This window comes from Polyodon spathula, chromosome 7 (assembly GCF_017654505.1).
Source record: "Polyodon spathula isolate WHYD16114869_AA chromosome 7, ASM1765450v1, whole genome shotgun sequence".
Taxonomy (NCBI): Eukaryota; Metazoa; Chordata; class Actinopteri; order Acipenseriformes; family Polyodontidae; genus Polyodon; species Polyodon spathula.
The window spans coordinates 20,188,879-20,214,953 of NC_054540.1; the positions used below are offsets into that span (position 1 = coordinate 20,188,879).

The following is a 26,075-nucleotide window of genomic DNA, read 5'->3' on the forward strand; positions in this document are numbered from 1 at the left end:
GAGATCTCCTTGGGTCTCTAGTTTGCCTGTGTAACATAATCCAGTCCATCTGTATCATTTTAATATATCCATTTTTTCATTTAAGAATAAACAGTATTTCACTCACATAGAAATTAACTACAAACATATAAACTGCACATCATTTGTTAAATTTAAATACTGTAAAATTATGGATTTAAAAACATATCTACATGTAGAGAAAACATAGGACATAAAAAAAAAAAACTTTACAATGATGCGAAGATTGGACTATTTATTTGTATCACTAAAAAAAAAAATCACAAAACAAGCATGAAACAAACAAGCAAGAAACAACTAATGTGCAAGTAGTTCTTAAATTACCAAGTCTTCTCATTTTAAAAGAAAAAAAAAACTGGTGTTAACGTAGCACAGTAGTAAATGCTTTGTGAATACATCCCTTTGTGTTTAAAAAGATTGTCACAGTAATTGCATTGAACTGTGGTGATCACATATCTAGAAGCTGGAGAAGGAGGACCATTTAAAAAATAAATACATAAATAAACTTTGTCATTAAAAGGGTAAATACTGCATTATGACAAAAGATGACATCAGTCAATTCTAACTTAGAAACATGGCATTTGTAGTTTCAAAAGTGAAACTTGAGGGGAAATGTAGGATTTCTGCAGAAAGAAAACATGTTTAGGCTTTCTAGTCTTAAACATGTAATTATTTCAGTCTGTACCCTGTACCTTGCTTTGTGTTTGGGGTCTTCTAAAGTTCTGATGAAAGATAAGCCTTTTTGTTCACATGAATGGTCTCTCATGTTTAGGTCAGGGGGATGGGGAGTGGTATGCAAAGCAATCAACACAAGCTTGTTTCCTGATACAGTTCTTTTCAACCATGCCTTCAGGCTCTAGCCAGCCTTTGCTTCAGTTCTTCAATTTATTGCATGTGGCTTTTAATTTGGTAATCTGGTGAAAACGCCTGCTGTTTGTGTCAACAAAGTATGTTCTCCATTTCTAATAAAGGGGTTCTGAGACCCAACAAGCCATTCCTGTAAAAAAAAAAAGATCCAAAGCTAATACAACTTTCTACATTTTAGTGGGTGAGCATAAACATTGACACTGATATACCACAACCACTACCCAGTCAGGGTTCATACAGTAAGAGCTACTTCTGAGTAGCTCTTATTGAAAAAATGTGCCTGCAGAAGTGGGGTCATTACAGAAATTTTTTTACTTTGGTGAGTATCACAGAGAAAACAGAAATGCTCCTGTAGTATCAAAAAGTGTACGTCTGAGATATTAAATCCACTGGGAATCATTTCCAGTCTTCTTACAGCTCTTTTGTTACAGATTTTTTGTTTCAAATTCCGTGCAGTTTACATGTCAGAATCAAGGGAGCACCAGTTGATGCTCACCAGAGCGACTGGAGTTTGTAAAACTGTGCCAGCTGCAGATAGAAGGTTATTTAAGGTAAGGTATGTTGAGCAGTTCTTAGAAATCCAACTTGAATTCTAAAGCCCACAGATTCAGATCCTGTATACCGTAGCTTAAAGCATTTACTGAAATTTTACAAAATCAAAGCAACCACTCAGCAGTGAAATGGCAGCTTCTGTTATGCTTACACCATGTGCCACTGCCGGTGTCGACAAGGTTTTGTATTCATGGCAGATGCTGTATTTCACAGCAGTCCAAAAAGAAGTAATGGGTAAATTTCCCACAACACAAAAAATACTATATACCTATCCTGCGCATGAGGCTGCATATCTTCAACAATAATATCAATATATACAACTTGATTATGTTGTGTTTCTGGGAATGTCCATTTAAAAAGTGAAAATTTACCATAAAGAACATGAACACCTTTTTAAGTGATATGTTTTATCCATCTAAGGTTATAAACACATCTACATGTTTTATTTCTCTTTCAGACAAACTGTTTTACTTAAAAATATTTACTGTACAACAAAAAGACAGTATGAAAAGGGCAGTACATGATATCCGACCAAACATATATTGTGTGTACGAAAGAATCAAGGGGTTAAAAAACCCTGATATATCGAATCGTTCAAAATATAATTTGAAAAAAATGAAATTCAATAATAAATATGGAAAAAATTAGATGCAATGGTATATTTTGGCTTTGTCAGTCTCGTACCACTCTGGGCTCTATTCAATGGATCTTAACAGAGGTGCATATTCCACTTCCATTGAAAACAATAGAAGGGGACTTCATAAAAAAGAAGAAAAAACATCACTTTACTATGTGTTTGAGTCTCTATAAGTATATTTGTGTCTTTAAAAGTAAAAGTAAAATGGAAGATTTGGTTATAGTTTAATATTTAAATGATTGCTGTATTTAGATTCACCAATACATTCCCAAGTTCAGACCAATGGCCAATTTATAGCAATTGTCATGGTTTCCTCGATTTTCCAGTTTGGTTCTGCATCTAATCACATTACTCCCTTAACTGTGCACTGTATATTTCATTCCAACCCAGCTCTAAAACTGGCAGGTGTTGTATGCCACCCCTCGCTTAATAATTTAATTTCTGACACTTCTGACTCGATCCTCTAGTTCACCGATTTCTTTTTCTTTGTCTTCTTTACTCTTCAGTAGATCTTTGATTTTTTTTCCAGGTCTGAAATAAAAACAAACAGATGGCAAGAATCATTAATAGCCTCAGAAAGGACTGTCATTTATTCAAATCTAACTGTCTCACTGCCTCAGTTATTACTCAGCGTGATTATAAGTTAAAGCAAGTGTAATGCTTGAGGACAAGAAGACAGTCTTGAACTAGATCAACATAGACATTATTGATTTATGTTATCATACTCAGTTTACATAAAATATTGTTTTTTGCTTTTTCAATTAGTTTAGATCAGGTGTTAATCATTTTTAAAAGGAGAATATTGAAATTTAACTAATCAAAAACAAAAAATATCTGGAATACCATACCCATTATCTCTTTCATTTTTCCTCCTACATTTTTTACAAGTTCTTCAGTTTCTGTCTTAAACATTTTTGCTTTGTCTATAGATTCTTGCGATGCTCCTTGTCCTTTTTCCTTTTCTTTTAATTTCTGGAATTGATCTTTCACCTCCTTTAGGTCAATCTAAAATGGTCAGCTGCAAATTTACTTTCTCAGCTTCTGTAGCATTAGCAAGGGCTCCTTCTGCTGCTTCCTTTGCATCTTTAGCCTGCAATCTGTTTCAGATTTCTTCTTGAGAATTTTAATTTCCCTGTTCAGGTCATTAAGTCTGTTATTAAGTCCATATTGTTGTCTTCAATTCTATCTAACTTTTCTTTAGTCTGCTGGTGAAAACAACACACAGTAAATTATATGTTCTGATATATTGACACTAGTGATATGCCATTCTTAAAGCAATAACAAAGAACCCAATCGTACTTTTTTTTTTTTAATAGTTATTTAGAATGCTACTTAGAGTCTATCACAGATTTTGTTGTAGTGCAATATTTGAACCATTTATGAAAATACATAAAACTGCTTAAGCAATAACATCCAATGCAGTGGACACTCTTGGTAATACACTTGGAACCTGATTGCTTGAGATAATCTATGAGGATAAAATGTTTTAAACCTGATCACAGCCAGCTCAAAACAGTAATCTAAAGGCTGCTATAGTTGTTCCTAACAATTAACTTTGGTAACAGTTTTTGAAATGTCAGGGAAACTTTCCACTGGAACAAAAGCTTATTAAATCTTTCCTGTTACAATAACAATTCAGGTCCATATAAATGCAAATCAAAAATGTAATAATTACCTGATAAATATTGTCGTTGATTGCTTCAAAATTATCTTTTGTCTCATAGATGGATTTTTTCACTTTGTCTTGAACTTCTTTTGCTTTTTCTAAAGCATTCTTAGCTTCTGTGATATCCGTGGCCTTCGCTCTTTTCCTTAAAACAAAAAAGAATAAGACCACGACTTCTAATTCTAAACTTCTATGGGAATTTCAACTGCAGCAGATATTAGTTGTGTTTGTTTTTTTCAAAGAGCTGACTCTATACCTGCAGTGTGCGCTGATGTTTTGCTGATTTGCATCAAACCCGACAGTCATCTATGAAGTGCAAGTAGCGTCACATTATTTTTGTGTCTGTGTCTACTTTTGAGTTCAGGAGCTGCTCTTCAGTTCTAGTTGCTAGCAAGGTCTATGTAAGGTAGGCTTTGGAAGATCAAAGTGTTTTTTAAAAGCAAGAGTCGGTGCCATCTAGTGGTCTGCCACACTGGTTCAAGTTTTCTTTTGTTTAGGGTTACCAGATTTCCAGAGTGAAACGTCTGGGACATCTGGTAACCCTATTTTGTTTTACTGGCAACAGTGATCAAAATGGTGCTGGTGTGTGCTTAGATAAAGACTATATGGATGATTTAGCCTACATTACATATGTCTATAGCAAGCAACTGGAACTAAAGAGCAGTTCTTGAACTAATAGTCAAAGCACAATATTTGAGTCATTCTTAAAAGAACCCCTCAGAATAGTTACAGATATCACAAAAAAAGGCAACGGGACATGTGACAGAGATCAAATGATTCTTGGTGTTAGATCTCCCTCCCGACCTGTGTAAAGGGAACAGAGTATCCAGGACTGCTTGGCCCGACAGTTCATTCCCAGGGATCGGCAGAAGTCAGCCAGCTAGAAAGGGGATGGAGCTACGGTACACTAACCCATTGACCTGGATGGGAAACGGCATGGTATCTGTAGATTGGAGGAGCAGGTGCCCTCACTGACCAAGGGGTCATGGTTGACGGTACATAACGGGGACGTAATAATGCAATCTGTTGCTTGTAATGGTTACGCTATAATCGAAAGGACCTGAGCTTTGTTGCTACAGAACCGTGAGTGTTTTGTTTGTTTTGTCTGTCTGTCTCATCGCTGTTCATTGTTATTTGTTCACATAGACTAGACGGCTAACACAATCCGGAGCTGTCACCCAAGGCCAGCACTAAAACACGAACAACATTTTATCACTTGTTCACCAGTAATAGCACGTATTGTATTGCACTTCACCAAATGCACTAAGAGCACTCACTTTGGACTTGTGATTGTGTGTGTGTGTCTAATTGTGTGTTTTGTACTATGCTTATTATGTATGGGTCTGCAACCCTTTTTATTACGGTGCAATACACATGGTTGTGTATTTCAAATTCCTTATTGTTTACTGCCTGGTCATCAGACCACTGGAATATAATAATAAAATAACCCATTTCACCTTGTTCTTTGGATTACTGCACCAGCAACACACCTGCTATACACCTGTGCCACTAATGACCCCTTTGCCACAGGACATGAAAAAGAACTAAGAAAATCTTATTTGAGTCAACTTACTCTTAAATAATTTGATCCCAGTTATTAGAGTTTAAAACAACTTTCCCATAAAGCCAAGTGTATTATTAAGTATTTACCAAACTGGAACCACACATGTAAGCATCAGGTATCCGTAGTTAGTATAATATATATATATATATATATATATATATATATATATATATATATCTCCAGGGATATATATATATTAACCAGAGGTCCTGCAAAACTTTTGGTACGGTGCCATTATGCAGGTTTGCACTAGGATTGTTCTTATGTTGATAGCAAAAAATAAATAAATTAAAAAAATCACATCAAATCCCAGTTTAAAGAGGCACAAATGAATCACAGTTTACTTTACTTCTCACAGTCTAAATAATAAAAAAGTTGCACCTTCCGAACAATATGTAAAGGTTTACAATGGGGTGTTGAAAAGATTAGAGATCCAGACCTTTATTGTGTTTTGGGTATTTAAATTGACAGCTTTCAATTACCTTTTTTATAGTGGCCCTCAGTGTGTCAGCACTGTTTAGCTGAGCACAGCTCAATAACATTATTATACCATCATACATTTTAATATACTATATAGGTAGGCAGGACGCGACAGGAAAACTGTGGCAATATACAGAATTAAATAGCATAATCAAGTTCTATTCACTCAGCTTCCTCTGCTTGTTTCAACAGTTCCTTTACCTCACTGTTCTTATTATTGAGATATATATATACATATATATATATATATATATATATATATATATATATATATATATATATATATATATAGAGAGAGAGAGAGAGAGAGAGAGAGAGAGAGAGAGAGAGAGAGAGAGAGAGAGAGAGAGAGAGAGAGAGAGAGAGAGTTTTTTTTACAAGATCCACTTCAAATCTGGGAATATGTTTAGGCCTACCTATTTGAGATTATTATCTGCCTAAAAAAAAAAATACAAAAAGCCAAAATTATGTAAAAACAGGCTATTGTCTTGCCTTATTCAATGCTCCCCAGCACATTACTACATTTTTACTATCAGAACTAATGCAACCAGACAGAGCACATACAAATAAATCAACAGACAGTAAAAGAAAAACATGTAGGGACATGCCAGAATGAATCTGATCTCTACGCTCCACTGCAGGGCACCTACCTGCTAAAACGTCCTTTACAATCTTAATAAGAGCTTTTGTTTTTTCCTCTTCTTTTACATATTTGTCTTTATTCTTTGTTATCTTCTTGCTTAGTTATTACTGCATTTTCTATCTAAATAAATGATTCGTTTATTATACAGTCGATCAGATGGTTTGAAAATGCTTTGTCCCTCAGCTGTTTAAAAAACTGTGCAGATACATGTTGTTGCTGAAGAGAAATGACTATGAATTCATTGCAAAGCAATATGTACCCGGTACTAGAAATAAATACAAATGAAACACCTTCGAAATACAACTACCTTCTGTTGTCTAACCACCACTCTGGCAAGTGGTCAAGAAATAATAGTAGTTTAACATCCTATTATCTAGGAGTTTAAACTGCTAAGTGAGGCGATTGGAAAATATGCATGAACTAAAAATTTCCACTGACAATAAAACAGGGAACAAAAGTTTAAGAAAATAGTTTTTAAGCCTTGGTTATTACTTCATCTATGACCCCTGGTGGTTGAGATAGGATTTATACTTGGTTCCCTAACTGTTACATTTCATTGTTGTGTTTTTTTTGTTTTGTTTTGTTTTTTTCATAGCAGTTTACAAATTGGAAAACTTAAATACCAGCTAGTACATTTGGAGTTGGCCTCTGGAGTTTCTGAAAAAGTTCTGGCCACATTCATCACGTCACTTTCCTACAAATTCTGGTCTGCATTGACACTGTCCAGAAAACTGTACAACAAACAGAAAGACCATTTTTAAATACAGTAGACTGGATTGCTTTGCTTCTATGTGAGCTAATATAATTTCCTATTGAATCTACAAATTGGTTATAAATTACATAATTATTTATAAGACCAGCCGTATTCATAAAAGCTGCCACTTACTGTAAAATGTTTAGCAAATGTCAATATTCAAAGACATAATTAGCACTGTAACAGATTTTGAAGCATTAACAATTACAATGAAATACTTTAATACTGTATAATCTCCCTTAAACATATCTATTTAATAACATTGTATGTGTCATATTTCAGACAAATCAGGGCTAAATAATTTATTGAATTAATATTACATTTCAGTTTTGATTATATGGTATTTAAGCAATTCATGCATTTTTTTTACACTGTTAAGATACTTCTTTCAGTCTAATCCTGAGACCTGTAAAATATATAGAACATGAAAGACACAAATAGTTGCCTAACCTGATTGCACTGGTTGCTTAGACAGTTCCCAGGCACACAGTCACATGGTTGTCACCCTCTTCCACTGCCCATGTCCCAGTACCCAGGTGCACATTAAAACTTGTACCAACCACATTCGGTAAACAGGGACACTGGCCAGATGACTGGTCACAAAAACATGTTTTGTTACTTGGGCAACTGTTTCAGTCAGTGCCCACTGGATTGCAAACACATGCTTTAACAAACAAAAAAAGAGACAGTCAAACCCTTAGAACTTTTAACTAAAAGTATTTGAAGACAATGTCCCTGTGCAAGTAACTTCCTTCAGTGGGGTCCTTTTTACTGCAGGATAGCCATTCAGTAATACTGTGCAGGTAACTTTCTCAATATATTAAACTTCTGTGAATGTAAGAATACAATACATTACTTTTCTTCTGCAAAACCATCTTGCAAGCTGCATCGTGTCGCCCCACCAAAATATGTACATTTTCTTCAAGGGATGTTAATCGATCCCCAATAATGATAAAAATTCAGGAAGGAGACAATCACCAATGAAATGAAATTAAATGAATGATTTATTGAATTGACAGATAAACAATCAGAAATAAAACTACATTTCCAAAGGTTGAAAACAAAAACTTTAATACAAACTTCTCTCCCAACATCTCAGGCACAATCCTTTAGTATAATAGTTTATAAAACTTTATAAAACATTTACACATTCACACATTTAAACGCATGTGTTTGCTTCACCAACAACAATGATCAAACCTGATCAACCATGATTAGAAAACATCTGGTTTGCTTACTGTACATGTTTGGGTTAAAATATCACAAAGAAAAAAAAAAAAACTCTAATGGGTGATTTTCGAGGTTCCGTTACTTCAGGGAACATGAAACCAACCATTATAGACTCAATGTGAAATGTGAAAACTCATTTCTCAGATATACAGTAGAATAGAAACATATTTTGAGCTTGCATACCTATACAGTTCTGTTGGAGAGCTGATCCAAAATAGCCTGGCCTGCAGAATTCACAGATGGGTCCATCAGTGTTGTAGACATTTCAAGCATTCCCCTGTTAACCCTTCACAGGCACATGGTTCTGTCGGGTCTGTCTTTGTCTATTATATATAATGTCTCTAGTTAGTAAAATATGTTTCAAAACATAAACATATAGTCTATAACAAGCAATGAAAAGTAAAGTTTAAAATAGGACTGTGAAAAGGATGAAAATTCTAATCCCCACCTGCATAGCCTTCAGTACAGTTACAGACTTCTTGTAGGGCATTATGATCCTTGTTACAAGAATGAGCAAAGTAACAACCACTGGCATTAGTATCAGGGCAAAGGCAGGGTTCACAAGGTTCTCTAAAAGTGGGGTATCTGTGGTAACCTTCCAGACATCTAAAACAAATTTAGTAGTTAATATTTAGCTTATATCTGTCCCATACTGTACCGAAACAATTTGTACTATTGTAGCATAATGAAGTACCAGGTTTACCTTTCACAGCTGTTTCCATCTGAAAACCCTCTGCAATTGAGACATGCTCCAGTCGTAGGGTCACAGATCTCTGAGTTGCCACTGCAGTGGCATGGCTGGCATTGAGGGAAAGCAAAGTAACCTGGCTGGCACTGGCTACGCTGCCGTCCATAAATCTTTCTCTGACAGGGACACTGTCCATTCGCCTGGTCACACATTTCACTGACAGAGCCTTGAGGGTCACAGTCACAGGCTAGTGCAAAAAGGACAATGTTAGTACTGTTAGACTGAAGTAAAATGTTTAATTAAAATCATATTTTTCTTTAACAAGCTATTCAAAGATGATCGCTGAACATTAAATTATGCTAAATCTGATTTCTTGCAAATCAGATTTTTATGGTATTTGTAACTTTGTTTTCTACACAGAGACAAAAAATAAGCTTGGTTAAACTGAAAGTGTTACTTACGTGCATAGCTACTGGATCCAAACCTGAGGGATCTGGGAGCACATGTATCACAGCAGTGCCCAATCACATTGGGCTTGCATTGACACTGACCTCCAAACTTACTGCAAGAAGCGCTAACAGAGCCTTGAGCATTGCACTTGCAGGCTGATGTTGTGCAGTGAGGGAGCAGACCGTTTCCAAGGTTCAAGGAAGCAATATTGAGATTCTTGAGTTGAGTTTTTGATCCTACTAGAAGTAGTTCAGATTTGTTACTGTTGAGAAAATTGGCAGACATCCAGGCCTCGATGTCTTGTATGCAAGCAGAGAGCCGGACCATGGCAGAGGGGCTTCCAGGATCTAGTTTTAGGTAGAGCTGGGTGTCATCTGCATAGGAGTGAAAAATGAGGCTATGTGGCAATGAGGTAATCCAAGGGAAGCATGTAGATGTTGAAGAAAAGAGGCCCAAAAACAGACCCTTGAGGGACACTGCAAGTGACTGGGTTTGCATCAGCACTACTTCCATCATAGAAAACAGACTGCATGTGTCCAGATAAGTAAGAGGACAGCCAGGAGAGACAGGTTCCAGAGATCCCAGAATATTTCTGAAGGTGGTCAAGAAGAATGCTAAGATCTATGGTGTCAAAAGCAGCAGTTAGGTCCAGGAGGATAAGGACAGAGGGAGCAGCAGCATCAGCATTAAGCAGAAGATCATTTACAATCCAGAGTAGAATAGTTTCACAACTGTGATATGGCCGGAAGCCAGACTGCAGATTGTTATCTGTGAGATGTTTCATCAGCTGGCAAGGGCATTACTTGGGCAGTCTTGAAGGCAGCAAGAACCAGTCCTGAACAGACAGACAGACAGACAGACAGACACACACACACACATATACACATATATATATATATATATATATATATATATATATATATATATATATATATTCAGTTTATTGATGCAACACGGTCGACCAAGGATATGATAATGTGTTTCTTGCAAATACCTACACAAATTTATAAATGTAATCAAAAGCGAAGAACTGCATCAACATGCTTACTGAATCAATAAGAATGTGGGAGTCATAAATAATGTACGATAAAGCCAACTGAAAACAATGTCTACAAAGTACAAGTAATGTCCTTCACGGTCCAGGCACACAGGAGTATCCAAAATAGCAATCCTGCAAAGCAGTTGTTAATATTCTCATGATAAGGTCTAACAAATGACATGAAACATCTATTTGTAAACTAAATTGAAATGATCAAGACATCTATGTCAATAGGTTTTTTTTTTTTTTTTTTGTAATCTTGTAATGCAATTTATTTGTAGGTATTTATTTATTCCACAATACACTTTTTTGCATTATAGCAATGCAATGAGAGAAAACAAATACTGAATTATATTGTAAATTGTATATAATAGCACATCTGGATGGAATAACTATATATATATAATATATATATATATATATCATATATATATATATATATATATATATATATATATATATATATATATATATATATATATATATATATATGTTTAGTTTTCATGTGTACCAGTATAACTCATGTTTACAATATAGGAAACAACTAAAGATCCAAGATATAATGTTACAGTTGTGTAGTCCACTGGAATTATTAAAATGAATCCCATTACTTTTACAGCCATTATGCTTGATCTCTCAGCTGGCCTCCTGGGGGCATCATTGTAAAAGTCTTTGCATCTCTCACAGTTCAAACCATCAGTGGCAGACACACCTTCCATGGACCTGCAAAAAACAAGTAAAATTGCATTAAGTAGCAAATACGCTTTCCTTAAAAAAATCTGAACACAAGATGTATTTATGTAATTTGATACATTATATTAAATTTACCGTATTTGCTCGAGTGTAAATCAAGAAATGTAATCCCAAAACACAATCCTGAAGTTTGCGTCTGCAAAAGTCATGACCATTCTGAGTGGCAGGGTTTGGGATCCAGGGGAGCCATGTGTGTGAGGCAAGTTCACACACAGGACTTAGCAACGCACCTTCAGGTCTGCTGGGAGGGACTGCCTAGTTTTGAGGCTTGCTCACTGCCGCTTGTTTGTTATTTATCTTCATCAATAGTTTATACTAGCGCTTGAAAAGAATAAAAGTTTTTTTTTTTTTTTTTTTTTTTTTTTTTTTTTAAATCAGGTTAACTTATTTCAGAGAGAACAGGCTCGCTCTGTTTCACTGAGCATGCTTTTATGATTCACTGCATTGCCGTGCCTCTCCCTTGAGGCTTACATACATGAAGAATGAAGATTTTATTTGGACGCAAAAACTAAGAAGATGTCATTGCTACACTTCTCTCATATGGGTGAGATAAACACTAGTCATTCTTTCTTGCGGAACGGCTGGCTTGGATATTTAAATATGCATATTTTTTGCTACTGAGCTTGTAGCCCACGTATTGTATTTTTTTTGTCTTTACCCTAAATTGATTAATTTGAGCAATTAAGCATCTAATGAGTGCTTAATTGATCCAATTAAGTAATTTAGGGGACAGCTGGAACAAAAGCCAGGAGGACACCAGCCCTCTAGGACCAGGATTGGGCACCCCTGCTTTAAACAAACGGAACATTGAAACCTTGCTGTCAATCAATTCATGGGGCATGTCAGTCAAATGTACAATTTCAAGTTAATGTTATTCATTTGAATGAATTGTTTGTTGTGCTTGTTGCATTGAATTGCAGGTGCTTGCCTGTGCAAGAGCTGAGGGTTTTTTCTTTCTTTTTTTTTTGCAAGCTTGGTTTCATGTCCTTTTTGGAGTGCAAATAGTTTTTATTGTGTTAAGCAAATAGTGCAAAGTAGAAAAATAAGTGTAAAGTAAAAGTTTAGGTATACTTTTGTGTACTTAGCTTAGAGCTAGGTGGTATATCATTATTCCTGTCAACTATATGGTAATGTCATATGAATTGGCTGTACTCTTCTTTAGAACTCCTGTCAGCATTTAACCCAGATAGAATGGTGTCCGGATGGAATTCTGCTCTATCCATTCCTCCTCTGGCTGCAGATCTGAACATGTTCTATGTGCATCTGTACAATAAAACCTGGAGGTAAGATCTAAATATGCATCCTGTCATTTCGAAACACATTTGTATATTTGACTCAAAGTGTAAGCCAATGGTGGAGAGGTATTCACTGCCCTAGAAGAATTGATATGTTCCCCAACCTCTCAACAATGTCTACAGGGCTCAGAGAGGCTGAATGTCTGGCTTCCCACTCCTCTTCCCTGTAAATAATAAAAGCTGACTCCACAAGGTGTTCATCTTTGTAGGTATTATTGTGACATTGATGTGTACATGAAAGAGGACAATTAGAAAGAAATCCTTTTGCACAAGTCATTTCAGGGTGAATAGTTAATTGCATTGTGAGGTGTTCAAGCACTGATACATGTATTAGTTGCTGAATAACAGTTTCCGTCTGTATTCATATTTTGATGGAATTTAATGCACACAATTGCGGGGAACCTGTGGTATGACAGTATATGTTTCATAAAGCTATATCTTCTTAATTCTTGCTTAGGTCTTAATTCTTGCTTAGGTTTAAATACTGTTCTGATTTATTTTATTTTATTTATTTATTTATTTTTTACAAACAAGGGTTTTACAGTTCCAATCCTCCTGTAGTGGATGATGCTTTACTTAGAAGAACCATATGTGATCTTCATTCACATTGCATTTAATAAATGGTTGGTGTTGTGTCTGATAAATACACAAGATCCTATAATAACCAGTTATAGATTTTAACACATTTTGACATAATCAGTGCCCAATTACAACTGTAATCCTTTATATGATGTGCACAAAGGCACAAATACATTCTCCAGGGATTTACTGTACTAAATCTGAGAACATCCCTAGTACTTCTGTAGCCCAAAAAACCTTAAAACAACATAAATAATTCCGCAAATTCTGGACATAAATTTAACAAGGATGACAAGCTGGGCCTGGCTGCTGCAGGTTCGTGCAGGTAATGCAAGACGGGCCCACACAAATGGCAAATAAGCAATTGCCAAAGATTTTTTCATTAAAAAAACAAACATTTCCTGATTAATATATTTTACAAATAATATCAGAAAATTAAATGAAATGAATCAAGAGCACAGATCCATTCTTTTATTTTTGTGGCACAATTTACAAATTGATGTTTACTTCATATGAATTAAAAAGAAAATTGATTCTACAATTAACTATAATTGTGCTGTTGCATTTGTTTTAGTATAAGCCAAGTATCTTTGGTCTGGTGGAAAGGCTTTCCTAGGTTTCTAAAATGTGGAGTAAGATTATATTAGTGAAATAAAATTGTAAGTTGCCATAGAATAGTTCTGCATTACATACATACGTATATTTTTTTAATGAAAAGTAAATTATGAATGAGTCTTCTTCTGACATGGTTCACCCAGGTATTAAAATTGAAGAAGTTTGTCTGTAAGTTTTCAAAAGATCTTCACAGCATTTATCTAACTGCAAATTCAAAGAATCCACATGCAATAAATTGAGCATATATTTTTTCCGTGATTTATTGTATTACATAATATAATATATATATATATTAAAGCCCCCATAAATATTATATAATATATATTTATATATATATATATATATATATATATATATATATATATATATATATATATATATATATATATATATATTATAGGTAATATAAAGCCCATTATACCTGTAAAAATGACTTTTTTGTTAAAATAAATAGTAAAGGAATTTACCTGTTCTTGGCAGTGCTCTGTAAGGATATGAATCCCTGCAAAAATAGCTTTAGCATGTAAAGACCTGAGCTACTCTCAAATAATAATACAAAAAATGAAATATTTCCCTTTAGGCTGCAGGGTGTCAAAGATAGGTTTGCAAGAAACCTTGACAACTACATATGTGATTTATGAATTACTATTTGCTATTTGAATGCTACAAATATAAAGTTAGTGTATATAGGGGACTATATTGTATCTGTCTCCTGAACTGATTTAAGATGGCAAGGTGACATTACAGTACACATTTAAAATGCCTTGTATCACTATTCACATTTACAAAAGTAAAGGTGACACTGAACTATTGCATACCTCTCATTGTCACTGCTCTGTTTCTACCAGTGTTGTTAAACTTCAAAATGTTATTATGTTTCGGTAATTTTGGACATTCATGGTTTTGTGTCACACAGTATATAGTATACCAATTAAAGGTTCTACAGCACTTCTTTTTTTATCTCTTATTAGTGGCTGCAGCATTATATTTGCCCTGCTTCTCTTGTGTTATAGATATTTCATTCTTTGCTTGTTTATCAGACTTTCATTTAGGGTGTACAGATCCATTACACATTGGCAGCTTCCAAGCTGGTGGTCATTTAAAAATGAAACATCTGCCTTTTGAAATGGGCTTTAGTGATGATGCTGGAGAAGTTACGGAAATAAAATAATGAAAAGTTTGGCCACAATCATGATACTAATGTAGGTTAGCATGTTTACACGCATATCAAATATTAACAAGTACTACTATCTGTGGGACTGTGGTTGGAACACATCAAGTTGAATCAGTTTAAAGGTGTACACTTTTAGAAGGAAAGAAGAAACTGTTCTATATGTGTTGTTGTAATGTAAGTTTTTCCACGCTGCAGACACATTTGAAGAAACTCTATTCACTGGATAATTTTGATCTTTGACATCCATTACACAGCAGTTAGAGACAACCCAGGCTTCACTGGCAGCTTAATAAAACCTGCCTGGGTTTGTGTCTTAAATGTTTTCTTAATTGAACACTGTAGAGCATGCATTGGTTCAGATTGTTATGCAATAGCATCCTCATTTCCCCATTCAACCTTTCTTTCTAGTGTAAATTATAATTTAAATGAGCAAAAGATTCTCTAACACACATATCACAGACAAAGCAGCAGAGTAGCTTCTATCAATTGAGGAAAATTCAATTTATACAAAGGGTGTTATAGCTGTTGAATAAAAGATTTAAATATTGTTTTCTGTTGGTTTGACAATAACTTTTAAAATTAGCAACTGACAAATGTTCCTTCAAGACTTTATACCTTTCTTTATGTCATCTAGTGTTGTAATTATGGTATCACTGTTCGTGGTGCTTCAGTGTCATATTAATAAATTTTCAGGAATGGCAGCACCTGACCATTTTTGATCCCCACCGAACTCTCTCACGATGTGGGCTCTGGGATCCTACATTTTGCTGTAAGTCCAAAATAGTGATTGGAGTTATTGTGACAAAACAGCTCCAGACAGATGTTTCTAAACAATACCTTGAGTAGTTCATAAGTTTACACTAATAATTTTCCCTGATTGCTTCAGGGACCCCATTCAATTTATTATAAGGAGAGAAAAATAGCAATTGAATTCTGAACCCAGGCCATGTCATTGGATTGAATTTTGCAAAACTATCCCAAAGGTAATATTTTTTTCAGTTTAATTCTACATGGCAAGAACATTGCTTCACATTTAGTAAGCAATATGGAAGGTACTATACTAATACGATAATAAAGCAAAAGAAAAACCTACTGAATGAATTGAGTGATCAGTATCTGAGTTTCCTTCAAATGTTTAGAGAATGGACATGTATTAGTCTACCACAATACTTAACTTAAATATAATGTATCAAATCATTAGTGCAGAGGATTTTATTTATTTGGTGTGTGTGTTTCTCTCAGTTATTTAGTTGTGTGTTGCATTGTGAAGGACCTTTATCTTAGGTGACCTGCTTTCTTTGTAAGGTAGAAATGTACATGAAATTACATCACTAAATGACAATCAAAAATGTTGTAGTGGGCAGGAACATACCGTATAATGGGACATTTTGGCTAGTATTAAAGTCGGCAGATTTGCTACTTTGGGGGATTGTGACTTTTTTTTGAATTGCCGTTTTATACTTGCACGGTCACAAAGAAAAATGCAATGCATTTGCGTGTTAACTAAACCCTTGTAAAAAAAAAAAAAAAAAAAAAAAAAAAAAAAGAAAACCAACACGAAAAATGCTTAATATAACAGGCACAGTTTAGAGTGCCTCTGGGTTTCTGATCGCATCAGATAAATTCCAGATTTTTAAAATCCTTTGTAAATGTCTAATTTTTAATGTTTTTTAAGCAAATTGGCTTCCTCACTGCCATTCTTATTTCCATTTTGACATCTGACACATTATTTCCCTTGTCCAGCACTTCTTTCCCTGTTCTGCGTACCAGTCTGCCAGAGGTGTATGTACTGCATGAAACAAATGTGAAAGAATATCTACATGAATTTATCTTTTAAATCACTGACAATTTAACTGTAATACCGTCTGCAGTGAATGCACGTCTTGACCTTTAACTCGCAATTATTTCCTGCCCAACTCCTGTGATAATTCGGGTAACTGGGAAAACCATGGAAACACCTCCTTTTTCATCAACTCCAGTTGTCCATCAACTCAAGTTCTGGGAGAGTTCAGACCAATTCGAATGCACTTGAGTCAACTTGAGTTGGCTGTTCATGGAAACAAGGTATAAGTGGTTTTATGCTGGATACAGAAGGGTTTTAATAAAACTGGGCACAATGTTAGAACAGACCACTGTATTTGATGTTTTAACAAAACATAAGAGATTCAGAATCTGTAAATCTTAGCAGCAAATATGTGACTATATTTAACAAGGCTTTGGTGGCTTGATAAATTAACCTGACATTAAACAAAACAAATCTGATTATTTAGTGCTGTCTCTTGGAGATATAGTTTAAGTTAATTATTGTTAATTTAAACCGGTTCAAAGAGAGGCGGTCTTGTTGGGTTGGTATGGGTTTATATTACCTTGGTAGCCTCGTTCCATGTCAGAGGTGCTTTGCAATGAATAGTCAGGATGTGGACAAATACAGATATATGAATGCAAGTTGTAATTGGTGTCAGTACTTTTTCAATGGTAAAAAAAAAAAAAAAAAAAAAACAGCCTCGAAGAGAGTAGCCTATCTTATTTTCTCCAGGTGAAAAACTTGTTTGTATTGCTTATATGCTATATTGCCAGTAACCTCTCAATTACTCCCAGAACACTGAAGCAATTTTCTGTAGACTCCAATACTTAAGGCTGTGATCACAGACCTGGCTTTAAAATGGTTTCTTTATGCACGACTGGAATAGTGCTGGCACTTGTCACTGTTCTTATTGGACTGGTAAATGTTCTAAAGTTCTCTCCTATACCGGAAGAGAGCGCTGCAGCAGTTCCTCTACCGCTGGTCCAAAGGAATGGTCAGGGGAGATAGGGGCTGCTTCTGAAGGAAATCGCATCATGGTCCTTAGCAATGCTGACATCCAGTTCTGTAACATCCAGGGTGACCCCCGGTGCAGGCGGGGTCAGCTCTAGGGCCGGCGGGGTCATCTCCAGGGTCGGCATTATCGACTGGCAGGGGACGTTGTGCAGGACATGCAAGCGTGGAATTTAGCCATGCTTGATGTCTGCATGGCCCCCAAGGGTGTTGTTTAAACACCAGATGGTGTAGACCTGTGTACTGAAGCACTCAGGCACCAAGGGTCCTATGTCGGACCAGGTCTGACATTACAATTTTCCAGTCTGATGTCGGACCCTGACCCTGTCCGACATCATCAAAAAGACTTAAAGCACAGGTTTCTAGTCTTTTTTTCTCTGGAAAAAGCTGAGAAAATCTTTCAATAGTGAGACAGATAGGAGCCGAATGAAACCAAAAAAATAAAATAAAATCTGTATCTGATAGCCCCATGTACCACAGAGATGACATGGACATAAACAAAGGAGATAGCTGCTTCTGCATCCAGCGCTCAGAGAATATCACAGACATTTGCAGAGCTTTTTGAGATGTTATAGTAATAAAATAAGGACTTGGATCACATTATTGAAGAGTTTGGTGATAAAATGAGTGATCAGGAGAGGATTTATCAGTATGCAGGTCTATAAAGAGGTATGTGAAAAATACAGCGAACAAGGGGTGGGGCTTGGCTGGAGATGCAGTACCGAGCGTCCTTTTGCGATTCAGTGCCTTTTAAATATTTTTTACTATGAAAAAAAAAAATTTAAACAGCGCATGTAAAATAAACAGCACGTGTGAAAACGAACATGACCTGACACGCCTAACAAGCACTGAATAAATGGACCGCTAAGGATTAAAAATCCTTGAAAGAGTTTTCTTGTTTTATTTACTGGTGCTCTCTTTGTTTCAATTATCTATATCTACTGTTTTAAATTACTAATTTTCATTAGGCCGATTTTATGTTTGTGTCAATAAAATACAGTAGGGGCTACCTGCTGATGTTTGTTGCCATGCCGAAGAGGAGGCGAGAGCTGGAGTGTGATTGGTTAGAAAGACAAATTTACGGCCGACACACACACAGAAAAATAGGTCTATTTTTGACACAGTCGGTTTTACGCGACGCGTCCAGAGTAAATGCCTCCATAGGATGTATTGTATTAAAAAAAAAAAAAAAAAAAAGAATTTATGCCAGACTTTGATGCTTGAAGTGACGCGCTCAGTGTGAAAGGACCTTTAGACATACTGCAGGGATGGACAGGATCATTGGACAAGGTACCGACATTAGTTTATTAGGAATGCTGGATTCCGGAAACGATTTAATGGAGGTAGGAGTCAAGTGAAGAGTCTCTTGCATGAATGATGAAGGCTAGGATGCAATCTTGATTGAACAGAATATGCTTAATATGCATTTGAGCACAGAAGGTAGTAAATGTTGACCAGCTGGTAGAGTAAGATGATTTGGTGGCAGGGGCCAAAGCTGCAGCCATAGATTGTCAGCCGGATTGCAGAAGATTGGAGAACGTTGGGTTCAGTAGAGCAGAAGCAGTTGAATAGGGGTTTAGGCATTTTTTGAAAGTCTAAACGCTTGCTACAAAGCAAAAACACTAGACAGGGGAAGTGCGTAAGATTGTGCCTTTAAACAGAGAGTTAATAATGGTACACATTAATTAAACAGCCCCAACTCAAACCCCCTGAATCTTGCTCAAATGTTAACTTTAGATATTTCTGTCTTGATCTTGAAGAAAGTTTCTATGTCTTTTATACTTAAAATACTGCTATATGATTCGTTTTTTATCTTTTAATTGCCTCGTCCTTCATGTTATTTAATTGTATTCATAAAATAAAGTATATTTTATGTTGATATATATCAGTGTCTCTCTATTTTTCATTTGATTGAAAAGCACCCACAGTGGGAATAAGTGTTGTGATCATCTTATTGGCTGATAGGGCTTCACATCCTTGGTTGTTACAGTATGAAAAAAAAAATAACATAGCAGTGTAATATGTGAAAGCCTTGTAAAGCATAATGTATGGTTATGGTTAGTAGAGTTAGTAGAACAATAATAATAATAAAAAAAAAAACACACAGTGCTCAGTGTTAATATTAGAAAAGCAATTGAAATGGTAATGATACCTTGTAAAATTACCATGGCCATTTTTAAGGGCTTAAGGTTGTACTGTATTAGAAGTTTAAAGTGCTTATGTTTATTAAAAAAAAAAATAATAACTTACTCTGGAGTGATGTAACACAGACAAAAGAAACTTAAAGAATAAAATGTTCATGTGTATAATCCATATTACACAGATTTGCAAATACATATTGAAAAAAATGGGACAAATCAGAGGACGCATACTAGCTTAGTCTTGAACTTCACGGGACTAACATATTCTATTTAATGTGGATCCTTTTTGTGGCTGCATGGGTCTTGTTTAGTACGCTGCAATGTGCTAAACTTGATCTAGTTTAACTGATGATCACAATGATCTAATCAGCTTTGGGATTAGGAATGGGACTAAATTAGTTCAAGCAAGTGGATCAAACTTGCATAATCCTTGTTGGGCAAATCAAGTGGACAAAATTTGGTGTGCTGCCATTGACTAAATAAGTTTAAATGTTTTTCTTGTTTCTTTTTCTGGTATGGAATTGTCTGGATATGGATAGCTAGTTTGTAGTAATGATAGTACCAGTTTTGGCTGTTTTCAATTTTGTTAAATTAAAAACTTTTCCTTATGTTCCCTGGCTTACTTAGAGAATGTAAACCAGTAAGCATACTCCCAGAGCGAGAGAGGAGGAGGAGCTTCAGAGACAGAGAGGGAGGAGGATCTGCCGTCGCTCCCAGAGCCAGAGAGGGAGGAGGATGCCGACGCTCCCAGAGCACGAGGGGATGCGCGCCGCCGCTCCGCCACAGAAGGGAGCCGGGGCCGCCGCCGCGCATCGCAAGGAGGGAGCCGGGCCGCCGCCCCCAGAGCCAGAGAGGGAGGAGCCGCCGCCGCTCCCAGTCGCCAGAGAGGGGGAGGATCTGCGTCCGGTCCCAGCCGAGAGGGAGGAGGATCTGCAGAAACAATTGTTTGTAATTGTCAAAACAAGTCATTAACACTAAGAAAGTCAACAAAATCCAAAGTAAATTACAAACATACAAATTTTCCAATATGAAACTATAGTCTCATTCAGAAACTAACATGTGTAACATTAATAATTGTTTATTTCTGTATTATATTGTATATATTAAATGCAATTACAGAGAATGTATATTATAAAAACATAATCTTTTCTATCTGCTAAAAAGCCATACTTGTATATAGAATGCATATGCTGTCCCTTCACATGTATGTGTTGAATAAATAAGATAACACAGTAATCATGCATATATAGTAATATAAATGCAAGAAGTTTTATTGATTTCAATAGTTTAAAGCAAAACGAGGTGCACTAATAATACCATCACCAGAAAGAGTTTCATTGTAATTTAACTTCAACAGCTTGTTACTGGAAATACAATAAAAATACATATTGAATTGGAAATTATTTCCCAGGACAGTGCTCACAGTTACATTCTGTTATATAAGTGTACTCAAAAAGTGTGGTATTGGATCCAGAGCAGGCCAAAGTTGCATTTCTTTTTTCCTCAGTCTTGGGCTGGCAACACTTGCAAATCGTCATCATAGAACCGGAACGGGAATCAGTGTTTAAAAAGAAGCTAAAAAATAAAAACCCAAGTTAGCATCAAAGCTTTCTGTTAATAGTGCACCCACATCTGGCACATCCACATCTGGCCATGTAATGGAGCAGAGAAGACATGTTTCTATTTAGTAGTACTGTAAATGACATTGTTTTTGGTTGTGAGATGAGACACAAGACCAATTACAGATGATGATCTTCACAGTGCAAAACCCTGATATACAAAGCACAGAAAAAGATGTATGAAACAGTTTAGAAAAACAGTATTCAAATATATGCAAAAGGTTTAAATGAGTGTACCATCTTACACACAAATATGTTATAGGCAAACCTAATGTCATTTATTAAGACACAGTAGATTTGGTGAAAGTTGATTTTGGTCATATTTTAATGTATTAATTATGTAGGAGTTTTGAATACATTATGTTAAACAAGCTTGAACACTCTTGTTTTTGCAACATGGTCATTTACATACCTTGATCCAGATTGGCATTGGCCTTCACATTCAGTCACTGCCACAACTGCTGAACAATCTTCTATCTGTATAGTTCTATTAGAGGGCTTTGGTACACATGATTCTTTACCTAAAACAAGAACATTGATTATTTAAAATTGTGGGGTACAAACCTCTGAATTGACTTTTCTAAATATATTTTTAATGTAGTAACAAATTGTTTTAAATTGCATTATATAGAAAAGATACATGTTTAAATAATACCCTAGTCCTACAAGATGATTTTTTTCAGAGTGAGACAGTAACTCCAGGTTTCAAAACTAGCAGTCCAACTTGATAGGTTAGAAGGTTTGGCATTTCTGGCATTGCACTAAAATGGTTTCAGTCTTATCTTACTGGGTTTAAGAGGGGAGGGATCTGGACTGGATGTTGGGGGCATGTGTGAGATTGTAGGGAGTTCGGACACCCTGTGTATTCCCACACTGTCAGGCAATGTCTTGTTGGCAGGAGTCAGCTGTGAAGAAATCAGCTGATGCTCTGTCATTGTCTAGCGGGTGGGACTATACGGGGTGAATGACTAAATAAAAGGGCACTGTTTTGTATCCTTGCTGGCTCATACAGGAGGTATACTGGAGTGTGACTTCACGGTGGAATCCTGATACTCTGAAATGATACTCTGAAGTGAGACAGTGCGACAACTCTAGCTTAAGACACTATCTTGAATATTTAGCTTAGCGGGACTGAGCTGTCCCACACTGTATAAGAGACGATATTGAACACTGCCTGTTTCTCAGGGTTTCCACTGCTAGAGGGAGCAACGAGCCGCCATTAAAAACTTGCATACTTTATTTTGTGGTTTTTCCTTAAAGTGTTTTGTTTTCCTTTTTCCTTTTGGCTTTTACTTATTTTACCTGAATGTGTGAATTACGAAGACAGGGCACAATACCATTGCTGCTAGAGTGTCCCCGAACTGTCACAGAAGAACCTGCCAACTGAGCGTGGACTAATAAATCTGGGTGCCTGTGCCGGCATTTCTTATTTAAGCTTTGTGTCTGCCTTGTGTTTTCCCACACCCTTCCACACGTGGCGTTAACCTTTTGTCTCTCTCAGCGGTTTTAGTTCTGAGGTTGGGATGGTAACATCTGGTGTCCCACAAGGCTAAATTTTGGGCCCTCTACTATTTAGCATTTACATGTTTCCCCTTGGTCACAAACTAAGATTACATGACCAGAATTATCATTTTTATGCAGATGACACCCAAATTATTGTGCATACTGAATCTGATGTTGATGTTGCTGCCTCTGTGTTTGCTGATTGCATTTCTGATATTAAGAATTGGATGTCACAAAACTTTCTGCATTTTAACTGTGACAAGACAGAGGCTGGGTTGCTAGGCACTGCTCACCAGTTATGTAAAACCAGTGCTGTAAACTTGTTAGTTGATGGTACCATGCTTGAGTTTAGATCCAAAATGAGAAATTTGGGAGTTATTTTTGATCCTGGATTAACTTTTTGAACCTCATGTGCAATATACTGTTAAGGCATAATTTTTCTACCTTAGAAACTCGCTAGGGTGTGACCTCTGCTTTCTGCTTCTGTAGCTGAAAAGCTTGTTCATGCATTAGTTTTTTTCGAGGATTGATTATTGTAATGCTCTCCATGCAGGCGTCTCCAAAAGCACACGTCCAAATTACAACATGTTCAGAACTCAGCAGCTCGCATCCTGACAAGGTCACATGCAAGGGATCATATCACTCCTGTTCTAGAGGGCCTGCACTGGTTACCTGTCAGGTTTCGTGTTGATTTTAAAATTTTACTACTTACTTTTAAGGCTTTATATGGTTTGGCACCACAGTATTTATCTGATCTCTTATCAGTCTACATCCCTTCACGCAACCTTCACTCAACTGATCTTGGATTGTTGTGTGTTCCCTCTATTCACCTGCGTTCTATGGGCAACAGGGCTTTTTGTTGTTATGCCCCAAGACTTTGGAGCACCATTCCTAAAGAGATCAGGGATTCTTCCACTCTTAATGCTTTTAAATCTAGCTTAAAGACCTACTTTTATCGAAAGGCATTTTTATGAGTGTTTCTATTTTCTGTTTTGTTTGTTTGTAAAGCGCTTTGAGATGTTGCTTTTAAGGGCGCTATATAAAATAGTTTATTATTATTATTATTATTATTATTATTATTATTATTTATTATTATTATTATTATTATTATTATTATTATTGTTGTTGTTGTAAGGGTTTGTCAGCAGATAAGACTTGGCTGTTTTGTACACTGATGATGTTCCCTTTGGGAATCACAGACAGTTCACATACAGTACTCTGGTCTTTAGCTACTGACTATCACTCCTTTTTTCTTTATTGTTATGGTGTAATATGTGAGCTTTTTAAACTTACATGTGTAGCAGCACTTGTTGTCGTCCCACACTTTTTGGCTCTAAAGATTGAACACAAAACATGATTAATGAATAATTAATAAAGCAATGTTTAGAAACTATACAAACAGGTGTAGATTCGTAAGTAGTGTTGGCTTTCTTTCAAATTCCCTCATGACTAACAATGATTTCCCTCTTTTAAATATATTTTATATTTTATTCTTTCAGATTTAGGTATTATACAACTACAGAATACATACGTCAGGGCAGTTTTGTAGTGGGCACACTAGAATCTCCTCTTTAATGCCACTCTTGACACAGCTGTAAGAATGACATGGCTTTTTTGCATCAATCCATTTATCTCCAATCTGTATGAAGGAATCCAAACACAAACAACTCTTTCTCTTAATACTGAAAAGGTTATTTTATCAATTCATCATTTTAGTGGCCCAATTAACACTTTTAATACATACATGCATAAACACATACACACAGTTGTAGTCAAAAGTTTACATACCCCAATGGAAATTACAAATTTCTAGAAAAATCTCGAAAAAATTTTTTTTTTTAGGAAAACTCTTTTGTAGCAAAAATTACAGTATACAGTATTTACAGTATAATTGTAAATCTTGAAAAACTACTCACTTCTAAATCTTTTGTAGTCATTTTTGTATTACTTTAGTATAAATATATGTTCATTTGGATTCATATGTTGTTTTTTTCAAAAGCTCCCGTTTTCTCATTGGAAATAGTGATATTTCAAAATATCAGTGTCCTGGTCACAAAAGCAAAGTTTGTGGGGAATAATAGCCATTTTCTATACTTTTGAGGCATAAGCAATTAGGAAATAACACTTACTACCCAGGAACAAAAATTGTGTTACATAGTGTTCTCAATCATGTTTTGATCGGGACTTTGGCGAACCATTCTGAAGTAGATTTTGATGTGTGCTTTGGATTGTTGTTGTGTTGGAATGTCCAGTTGTGCTTTAAACCATGTTTTGTAGGGAAGGTTTCAGGTGACTGGCCAATATCTTTTGGTATGCTATGGAATCCATTTTATCAATGGATATATAGTATATATATATAGTCCTTACAAGTGTCTCGATTTGTTTAACAGGCTAATGTAAGTTGGTCATGCATACTGGTATGGTTTTCTAAATTACAATTTTCTATTACAAACCAAGCACCTTCTTTCTTAATAAATTCAATAAAATAATACATTTAAGAAATAATTGATTGGGAAAAATACCTTCTTGAAAGACCCATAGAAAAAGAGTATTACTCCAGTTCCAATTATCAGCCACATACCTTTTTAAGGACATTTAGCTTTTGGCAGTAGACCAAAAATAAAACAAATTAGAAAAAAAATAAAATAAAAGTACATTGTTGTTTACCTGATATGTTTTCCCTTCATGCTCACAGGTTATGTTGACTAGAAAACAAAACAATGTTTATTGTTTAAACAAATAAAGCCACAAAAAGGGAATCAACACTGTTATTAATACTACATTTGGTTACATTTCTTTTTTAAATATGTATTTGCATTAATTCCTATTTTTGACCTAGATTCTAAATATTAAAACACTAAATTTAAACATTAAAGGGAAGTATGTCCATAACACATTAAATAAAAATATGTCTGCATCATAGTTGCAGCTGCATAGCTCTTATTGTCATTATGTTTATGCTAATGAATGCAACTTTACATCACTTTGGAACA

At 35.6% G+C, this 26,075-nt stretch overlaps 1 protein-coding gene across 1 annotated transcript in view; it reads right to left on the reverse strand.

The window, feature by feature from the left end:
• Positions 1–21,207: 21,207 nt before the first annotated feature.
• The window catches only part of LOC121319034 (mucin-19-like), a 39,282-nt gene continuing 34,414 nt past the window's right edge, over positions 21,208–26,075 (reverse strand). Inside the window, exons 43-47 of the mRNA XM_041256261.1 lie at positions 25,750–25,787; positions 24,614–24,721; positions 24,376–24,415; positions 21,992–22,100; positions 21,208–21,535 (exon numbers count right to left, since the gene is read on the reverse strand). Coding sequence (XP_041112195.1) covers positions 21,361–21,535; positions 21,992–22,100; positions 24,376–24,415; positions 24,614–24,721; positions 25,750–25,787 — 470 coding nt within the window. The 3' untranslated portion in view covers positions 21,208–21,360. The remainder of the gene's footprint in view (positions 21,536–21,991; positions 22,101–24,375; positions 24,416–24,613; positions 24,722–25,749; positions 25,788–26,075) is intronic.